This window comes from Tenebrio molitor, chromosome 6 (assembly GCF_963966145.1).
Source record: "Tenebrio molitor chromosome 6, icTenMoli1.1, whole genome shotgun sequence".
Taxonomy (NCBI): Eukaryota; Metazoa; Arthropoda; class Insecta; order Coleoptera; family Tenebrionidae; genus Tenebrio; species Tenebrio molitor.
This window is the reverse complement of record NC_091051.1, coordinates 1869218-1877984: the sequence shown is the minus strand read 5'-3', so window position 1 is coordinate 1877984 and position 8767 is coordinate 1869218. Positions and strand designations below refer to the sequence as shown.

The window sequence follows — 8767 nt, the reverse complement described above, 5'->3', positions numbered from 1 at the left end:
TTGAGTTGTTTTTTTATAATTTTCCAGTTGTTACAACAAGTCGACCGAAACGAACCCGGTGAAAGAGATGATTCCCTCGAATATCCCGATCAGAAGGATGTTGACGTGGAAGGCGTCTTCGAGCTTCTCCGCAGGTACTAATCTTGAAAAAAAAATAACACAAAAAGAGCTGTGACAGTATTGCGTTTTACTTTGGAACGATCAGGCTGGACATGCTCGCGAGGTATCCGCTGGTAAGAGAGAACGCCACCATGATGATGGTGTATTGGTAGTCGTGGGGAAACGCGACGGGTAAGTGTTGACGGGGTTGAGCGTTGCACAGCATCACCAAAGGAACAAACACGAACATTCGCAGTGCGCTGAATCCCACCAACCAGAGCTCCCCGAAGCTCTAAAAACGCGTGTTAGATTTGGCAGCAGCCGTCGACAATTCTACAATTATTTACAATTTTCATTTTGACAGCGACAGTCCTTCCTACGTATTCTCCAACCGCGGGCAGCAGGAAAGTGATCACAGGGACAAAGTACACATCTATGAAAACAATTTTTGTCGAGTTGTCAAAATCCGAAAGCGTTATCTACCGTTCCAGTCGCTGTTCCCTTCGCCCTCTGACACCACCAAAGACGTGATGCTGGTGTGGACGGTGAATCCTGTTAGCGCCCAGAAGATCATGATGACAGATCCGGGCCAGATCTTTTTAAAAATCTTGCCGATCTCCACGATGCTGGGCATCTTCGCGTCGACGTCTCTGTGATTGCGGAGGTGGAATCGATAAAAGTCGTTTCGTTTCATTACTGTTAACATTATGACGAGGGTGAGAGTTACCGTGGAGTTACCGATCCAAAAGTATATTAGAGCGGTTATTTCGTAAGATATTCCCACAGCTAGGGACAGGATCTGGAGGCAAGAAGTGAAAATCGAGGCCATTCCTTGACCGTTGAGGTACCCTCCCAAGTACTCGGTCGGTAATGTTGTCAGAACCGAGTACACAGCCATGCCGTAGATGGTACTCATCACTACGACACATTAAATGAGACCGGGACAGAAGGAGGGAGGTGGAGTACCATTTATGACGACTACTACGATCATCGTCAGCGTGAAAAAGCCGGTTTGCCCTAGAAAAACAGCATGAGAAGGTGAAAAGTGAAGTCGAAAGGAGCGTACAAGAGTCGGTATCGACCACGATGAAAATCGCCTCGATTACGAAGAAGAGTAAAAGAATCGAGAGTGGTACCGAGAGTTTCATATTAACTGAGTATCTGCGCCCATAGAGGAGCGCCCAAAGCTGGGACAGTACCGTAGAGACGTGAATCGAAATGGTAAGACTCGGAGAGAACTGAGTCTGGAGACTGGTACGATGAGAAGAGTCCACCTCGTCGTAAGAAGTGTCACGGAACTTGTGCATCCAGTACTGAAAAGCGAGATTAGTACCAGCACGAACAAAAACCATTCTTACGTCATATGCCGTGATGAAAAAACTCCAAGGTAACATGTGCACCAATCCCAGGAGGAAGAACAACATGTACACGACCCAGAACGCATCTTTGATGGAGTCACTAGTCGGGGTCTCTGTCGTGACGAAGATTACCCACAGGTTGGGACGATCACGACAACTTACCAACTTTGGGGGGTTTGTTTTCTGTCATCTCGGAGAGCAGAGGTGTCGAACTAGACTGAATCCTCGTAATCACCAGTTACGTCCAGATCTTATCGTGTCGAGTGCGCACACTATTTTAATCGTCGTTTCTTTGATAAGGTGTGCTGTCGGTTAATCAGTAAATCGTGATCAGTTACATAAAGCAAAAATCGTTCGTTCTGGTTTGAAAAGTGTGCAGGTATTGCAGCGCCCTCTAGCGTTATCAACGCTTATGTCATTTAAAATTTTATTATTTCTGCACGAATCGTACGGAAAAACTTGCTTTCGCTTCGTAATTATTCAGAGGTGATTACCAAGTGAGCATTCGTTGAACTGGTTGCATCACACTGTATTGTTTTTGTCGGTTCATTCTATAAATAACTGGTGATAAAACAGATCTCTGTAAAAAAATATTTATTTTTGACGCCAGATGTTAAAAAACCTCTTATTCATTATATTATGGCGCTGCTCATCTGTACTGTACTCACCTACGACAAATTTTTCAGCTAGAGATACGATTTTAGAAATAAAACTAATTTTGACACCCTTCGACTAAAGTTCCAATTTTTACCCTTTTGAGGTGACGTCACGATTTCCTTCCTCGCTTTCTCTTTATTGAAACGACAGAAACAGAAAAAAACAAAAAAAGGGCACGTTTATTTATTGTTGGTTATTTTGAGGTTATGTCAATTTGAGCATTTTTAATTTCTTTCACCGTAACCTCCGCTTTCACTTATTAGGTACATTGATTACAAACATAACCTTTCGAAGCAATTGTCAACAAATTTGAAACATTATATACTTATTAAAAAATTTCTGATCCTAGCTCAACTTCACCTTCGACTTTACTTTCTTGTTTTTAACCTTACAACTTTTCGCCTGTGATTTCTGTAAATCACAAACAAAGAAAATTGGTAAATAAAAATGTAAAAGATGCTACGTTAGACTCTAGAAGAGTTACTGTGCATCAAGAGTGAAATGTTTTGTTTTATTTCTGGTGGTTCTTGCGTTGTGCTGTTAGGAAAGAAGTCCAAGATGTCTCGAAGCTCCAGAACAAGATGTTTCTTTTTGTTGCTACCATTTAAGTCATTCTAGGTGGGAATAAGTCTAAATCGATACTTGGGTTTCTGATATCTATTCCAGAAGCACTTTACGATATCGTTCAAGTATTTAAACAAAAAGTTCACATGGCCCATTTTTTGTAATCTGCCACAAAAGAATTTCTTTTTGTAACGAATGTTTTCAATTTTATTAGTCGTATTTATATTAGATCGACAGAGACAAAACTGAGAAAAGAGAGAGCTCCCAAGAGGATCCCAGTAACGACCAGTTGTACGTGATACGCATCTTCAAGTTTCTCAGGAGGTATCATTCTGAAAAATGTAACGTAAAATGTACACTTCTACACCTTGTGACGTCTTACTTCGGTATAATGAGAGTAACCATGTTGAGTAGGTATCCGTTAGACAATGCAAACGCTACCATTATGATAATGTACTGATAGTCGTGGTCAAAGACCACTGGTAAATGTTTCCGAGGTTGAGCGTTGCAAAGCATGAACAGCGGAACTAACGCGACGAATCTTACGACGCTGCAACACACGAGCCATACAGGTTTGATATTCTGCAAATTTCAAGTTGAAAAAATTGACAAAACGAGATGAAGAACTTGTACTAGTGTGAGTTTAAGAGCGACGAATCGACCAACATAATCCAAAACGGCGTTCAGAGTGAATGTTATAACTGGTACAAAATACACATCTGCAAAAGAAAGGAGAGATGATTTGTTTTGTTGTATTTTTGACGAGATTGTCCCACCGTTCCATCGACCATTTCCTTCGCCCTCCGACACCACCAGCGACGAGATCGCAGGATGGACAGTGTTGAGTGTCGCCACCAAAAAGATCATAATACCTGCACTCGGCCAGATTACCTTCAAAATGTCCACAATCTCGCGAAAACTCAATCTCTTTTCTTTTCTCTTTTCGCCATTCTGTTCGTTGTACTGGAAGAATGGATTGCGTAGTACAACAACTGTCATCAAGAACAAAGTGAACGCGACGATGACGATTGCCACCCAGAAGTAGACCAGAGCGCTGGTCTCTGTCGATACTCCGATCGCCAGAGCGAAAATCTGGAGGAAAGAGGTGAAAACAGTAGCCATACCTTGGCCGCTGAGGTACGCCCCCAGGTATTCGGTAGAGAAGTTTGAGACGGCGGTGTAGATGCCCATGCCAAAAATAGAACACATTGCTACAAAAAAATTGCTAGATATACCTAAGAGATTTTGGCGAAGAGTTTAGTACCGTTGATCAGAAATACGATTAACATTGTGAATGCAAAGAATCCTTCTTGCCCTAAAAACAAATCGTTAGAATTGGGGTGAAAGGGTGTGTGGGGCTTACAGGTGTCTGTGTCGATGTGGATAAATATCGCCGCGATTATGAAGCTCACCAGAACGATAATCAACGGCCCGAAGAGTTTCAATTTGATTGAGTATTTGTGTCCGAAGACTAGGCTCAAGAAAAGGAATAATACGATGGACACTTGCATGGATATGGTGAGGCAAGGTGAGAATTCGACCTGGAGGACAGTTCTGTGGCTCGAGTCGACATCCTCGAACGAAGTGTTTCGGAATTTGTGCATCCAGTACTAAAATCGGTGATTTTGTTTCTTGTCGGTGGTCGCACAAACACTTACGTCGTTTGCTGTTACGAAGAAGGTCGCAGGTAGGATGTGCACCAGTCCCATAAGAAAAAACAAAATGTAGACCATCCCGTACGCATCTTTCGGTTTGTCTCCGCTTGGAGTTTCTACCATTTCAAAAAATAATCTCGAGATGGACGCACTTTCGACAACTTACCCACAGAGAGCTTTGGTTTGGTTTCCATCTCAGAGGGAGGACTTCTCGGGGTCAAGTCGTACGTTTAAATACGTCTCTAGACTATTAGAATTGATTCGATAGATCTTTTAATCGTATCTCATCAAGTGTTCAACATTGTGTTCGATTGACTTTCTTTGTTTTAATTTGGAGAGGTGGGATGATATTACTGCAAACCGTCATATAGTAATCGTGCTACAACTTTTCCAAATATCTGTTCAATCAGCAAAATATTGTTAATAGGCGATAACAATCATAATTTGAGAGCTAATTATCAGTGGCGGCTCGTCAGGGGAGGCAACGGAGGCAGTGCCTCCCCAAAAAAAAAACTGCACAAAAATTTCCTTAAATACAGACATGGAGGCGCTGAATATCCGGCTTTTCCTCCTGATGTATTGTGGGTTGCATTCCGCCGGGCGTTAGATTTCAAACCAAACACTCCAAGGTAATTAAAAAACTGTCGGTAATGTAGGTGCCATTAACGATTTCAAACATTTAAATTTAACATAATTATTAAAAAGAAAATTGAGAGAAATGAAATTGAAAATTGTCAAGATCGTGCAGAATACTTGCTCATGTACAGTCGCGAGCAATAAATTTTGATCGTCAAGATCATTCTTTGGCGCAATGAAAATTGCTCTAATGTGAAACGGGCATAACACCTAATAAATTCTGTTTGTCTTTGTCTTGTCAAGATCTTGTCAACTTTTTGGAAGTCCCATTTGGGTTGCCACTCGGCGGAATAATTTTTACTCTGTTAAAATACGATATTGGGACCATTTTGAATGTTTAGAATAAAACTTAGAAATTTTTTTTTATTGACGTTTTATTGACATTGGCCCTAATTAAACAGGCAAAATTTTAATTTGTGACAGTAGCGGAAAATTTGAAAATGACCTTGACGACCTAGATTTAATGCTGGATAATAATATAACAAGACCTTGTTTTTTAATCGGATAAATTTTTTTATTTCACAAAAACTTTATGGTGATTATTTCCTTCATGTGTTTAGTAACCAATTGCGTGACAAATATTGACCAATCAAAACGAGAAAACAAAAAATAACCCGATAAAATTTCTCTAAAATGCACATGTGCAATAATCACTTATTATATCCCAAGTAACAAATTTTTTTATCGGAACATTTTTTGCTAATGAACGACAACATCCATAAATGAGGTCAGAAGACCAATTATTATCAATTAAGAGCACGAGACGAAGTCGAGGGCTTTTATTTGACAATAATTGGTCTTCTGACCGAATAATTTATGGATGTTTGAGTTCATTAGCAAAAAAATTTCCGATATTAAAATTTTGCACGAGGGGTATACGGCTTATTATTTCCTGAATAGAATGAAACCAAACGCATTATTTCCAATCCTTTTTATTCAAAATAATTACGTTGCTAGAGACATGAAGGAAATAATCTGATAAAAAATGTCGGTACCTGATTTTTTTTTTTTAATTATTTTGAATAAAAAGGATTGGAAATAATCAGCCGTATACCTCTCGTGCAAAATTTTAATATCGGAAATTTTTTTGCTAATGAACGAAAACATCCATAAATGAGGTCAGAAGACCAATTATTAGCAAATAAGAGCACGAGACAAAGTCGAGGGCTTTTATTTGATAATTAATAATAATTGGTCTTCTGACCGAATAATTTATGGATGTTTGAGTTCATTAGCAAAAAAATTTCCGATATGTATTAAAATTTTGCACTTGGGATATAATAAGTGATAAATTTACGAATTTGAATTGGACATTTTTCCTCGGATTAGAGCTCGACAGCGTAGCTGGAGGGCTTTAATCTTTGAAGAAAAATGTCCAATTCAGTGAGTAAATTTATCAAACAAAAAGTTTGATTAGATAAATTAAAAAATTTATCCGATCGAAAAAAACAAGGTCGAGTTATATTATTTTCAAAACAAAAACAAAAAAAACAACAAACCACGACAATCTTATTATTTTTTATCGACGAAGAAGTCATTTTCATTAAATTATAAAATGGACTGTCAAATGTGACAAGAGGACGGTCTTGGGTTGGTTTCTTATTGTTTAGTTATTTATTATCAGAACATTAAATCTTATAATGCTGGGATATTAACTGCTCTTAGAAATCGTGTTGCATTAATATCACTGACAAGAGGAAGCGAATTTTTATCCGAGATAAACAAAAATGATTGGTTCAAAAGTGAAATTCTCATTGGACCATTGTCTGTGTTGCTAAAGTCATGGAAATAATCGCTTTTAATTTATTAAATTATCAAGACATGTGAATGACATTTCATAAGCGTGCATTTGATTTTTTTAATAATATCTGTTTACGTTGGAATGAACATCAGTGGTGCAAATGACTGACCTGCTACTATGACAACTCATATGAAAGTTAATGCCAAATGTATGCGATTTGCACCACTCATGTTCATTCCAACGTGAACAGATATTACCGTTGTACATTGATTTGACAATTTTCAAAATTGCGCGACTATGAACTGACAAAGAAATGTCAATTCTACCCTACCCACACAGTTGCCACATACATTTTCGTACATAGTTGCCATCGGTACTTATCCACAATCATTTTGAATCACTCAATATAATACTGAGTGGAAGTAATGTACGTAATAAATTGTATTCCTGGCTGTGTATACTTTTTAATCAGCGATCAAAAAATTCAGTATGGTGCAAATTAGGATATTGTGATTTAAAACATGTGTTTTATTTTATTTTTTTATTTATAGGCATGGAAAGTATAAAAACATATTTCATCCAAGTGTAAATTTCAGTTACTTGTCAAATTAAATGTAGCAACAGCAATAGAAAAATTCACATTGAGTCTCATAATCTTAAAATTAAACATAATCGCGATATAATTAAAAGATTATCTTTTCAAAACCTATCTTTTAGAGGAGATGATGAAAGTGAATTATCCTTAAATAAAGATAACTTCAAAGAATTAATTTCTTTTTTGAAAAAAAAAAACGGTATTTTCTGAAACTTCAAAAACCATACAAAACGAAATTTTAGAGATAGTCACTGCAATTCTAAATAAAGAAATAGAGAAAGAAATTTCAAATGCTCCATTTCTTTTCTTTCTAATTGTAAAGCTATAATTTTTGGGCCAAGTAGAGTTTTCCCATTAATTCTGCCCCCCCTATTTACTGATCACGAGCCGCTACTGTTAATTATAATGGAACGCATTGTTTTGTTTATCATATCGGATCTTACATAACTGGAAAAAACAATACTTCTTCGTACGTGTTACAACGCACTATTTTACATACTTTTCTAATTTAAGATGACAGAGAAAATTATTGTTTTGGAATGTGTCGCAGACATCTGGACGATTCTTTCATCAAAAAATCTAAATACGGTGAATGTTTAATAAATCACACTATATTAATTTAGCTGCTCCATCCTGTATATGTTCGTAGAACAACGCTGCGATTAAACGAATATTTTTGATAACTAATCTCATCACGTGCAGAGATAACGTCGTTATCTCTGTCACGTGAAATTTTCACTCACTTTCGTCGTGTTAACAATTTTTTTCTTCCAAATACATAAAGTGGGACCGCAAGCTAGGTACTTCCGTAAAAAGAGTAATTTTAGTGTGAAAAAATGTGTTGGAATTTTCTTTACATAACAGCGAATCCTAACCTACAATTTGAACGGGGTCTCTCCTTCGATCTAGGAGGCCATGGTTTTTTAAAATCAAAATTAAGGTTTTAACAACTTTTATAGGTACTTCATTATGATTATTTAAACATTTTATTCATTTAAAAATATTTGCCAGTTGCGCATTTCTTCTACTGAAAAATCGCACAAATTTTATTTGATTAATTCTCTAAAAAATTAATAGTTATAAAACAGGTCACTGTAAAGAAATTAATTAATTTTTTGACAGTAGATTTTAAATAACGCCTTATGCTTCTTATCCTTATCATGGTATAGCCTATCTGTGCTAAAATAAAGCCACAAAAATGTATTCCTGGAACTAGGAGCAAATTTGATAAGTGGTAAGGAGTTTAAAATAATTTAAGCTTAAGAGATTGTTGTGTGTCACTACTGAAAAGTTTTCTTTCATTTCTATTGGAAAATAATCTACAAGTCCCAGAAGAAACAACAAGGATTGCGTTGCGAAAATTGTTCGACAGCATCTTCGCTGATTGACATCTTTAAAGATGGATAAGGTCTTTCCACAGCATTCCCAAGGGGTCACAGTTTTTGTATTTAAACACAACATA

At 37.2% G+C, this 8767-nt stretch overlaps 2 protein-coding genes across 9 annotated transcripts; both read right to left on the bottom strand.

The window, feature by feature from the left end:
* On the bottom strand, positions 1-2430 carry LOC138134005 (equilibrative nucleoside transporter 1-like). Of its 7 annotated transcripts, none has more exons than XM_069052059.1 (9): positions 2126-2430; positions 1620-2037; positions 1458-1570; positions 1166-1412; positions 1066-1116; positions 583-1017; positions 447-532; positions 192-391; positions 1-137 (listed from the first exon to the last, which is right to left on the bottom strand). In XM_069052059.1, exons 2-9 carry the CDS (start codon positions 1645-1647, stop codon positions 14-16), a joined length of 1284 nt encoding a protein of 427 aa, XP_068908160.1. In that variant the 5' UTR covers positions 1648-2037; positions 2126-2430; the 3' UTR covers positions 1-13. The 7 variants fall into 7 exon arrangements, with proteins under 7 accessions (XP_068908160.1, XP_068908162.1, XP_068908157.1 ...); XM_069052061.1 differs by having other exon boundaries at positions 1458-1557; positions 2126-2427; XM_069052056.1 differs by having other exon boundaries at positions 1166-1570; positions 2126-2425.
* Positions 2431-2868: 438 nt separating this feature from the next.
* LOC138134006 (equilibrative nucleoside transporter 1-like) lies at positions 2869-4636 on the bottom strand. Of its 2 annotated transcripts, XM_069052065.1 has the most exons (8): positions 4500-4636; positions 4337-4449; positions 4042-4288; positions 3943-3993; positions 3455-3889; positions 3312-3397; positions 3061-3260; positions 2869-3010 (listed from the first exon to the last, which is right to left on the bottom strand). In XM_069052065.1, exons 1-8 carry the CDS (start codon positions 4525-4527, stop codon positions 2899-2901), a joined length of 1272 nt encoding a protein of 423 aa, XP_068908166.1. In that variant the 5' UTR covers positions 4528-4636; the 3' UTR covers positions 2869-2898. The 2 variants fall into 2 exon arrangements, with proteins under 2 accessions (XP_068908166.1, XP_068908164.1); XM_069052063.1 differs by having other exon boundaries at positions 3943-4288.
* Positions 4637-8767: the final 4131 nt, after the last annotated feature.

What these genes read in the sequence shown, in the direction of transcription:
- LOC138134006 (XM_069052063.1), bottom strand. Translation starts at nt 4,527, where the DNA reads ATGGAAACCAAACCAAAGCTCTCTGTGG. An exon ending in CAAACCAAAGCTCTCTGTGG is followed by an intron (nt 4,450 to 4,499) that starts GTAAGTTGTCGA and finishes TTGAAATGGTAG; the next exon opens with AAACTCCAAGCGGAGACAAA. An exon ending in TCGCTCTTAAACTCACACTA is followed by an intron (nt 3,261 to 3,311) that starts GTACAAGTTCTT and finishes TGAAATTTGCAG; the next exon opens with AATATCAAACCTGTATGGCT.
- LOC138134005 (XM_069052056.1), bottom strand. Translation starts at nt 1,647, where the DNA reads ATGACAGAAAACAAACCCCCCAAAGTTG. An exon ending in CGTGGTCGATACCGACTCTT is followed by an intron (nt 1,117 to 1,165) that starts GTACGCTCCTTT and finishes CTGTTTTTCTAG; the next exon opens with GGCAAACCGGCTTTTTCACG. An exon ending in TCCAGCCTGATCGTTCCAAA is followed by an intron (nt 138 to 191) that starts GTAAAACGCAAT and finishes TTTCAAGATTAG; the next exon opens with TACCTGCGGAGAAGCTCGAA.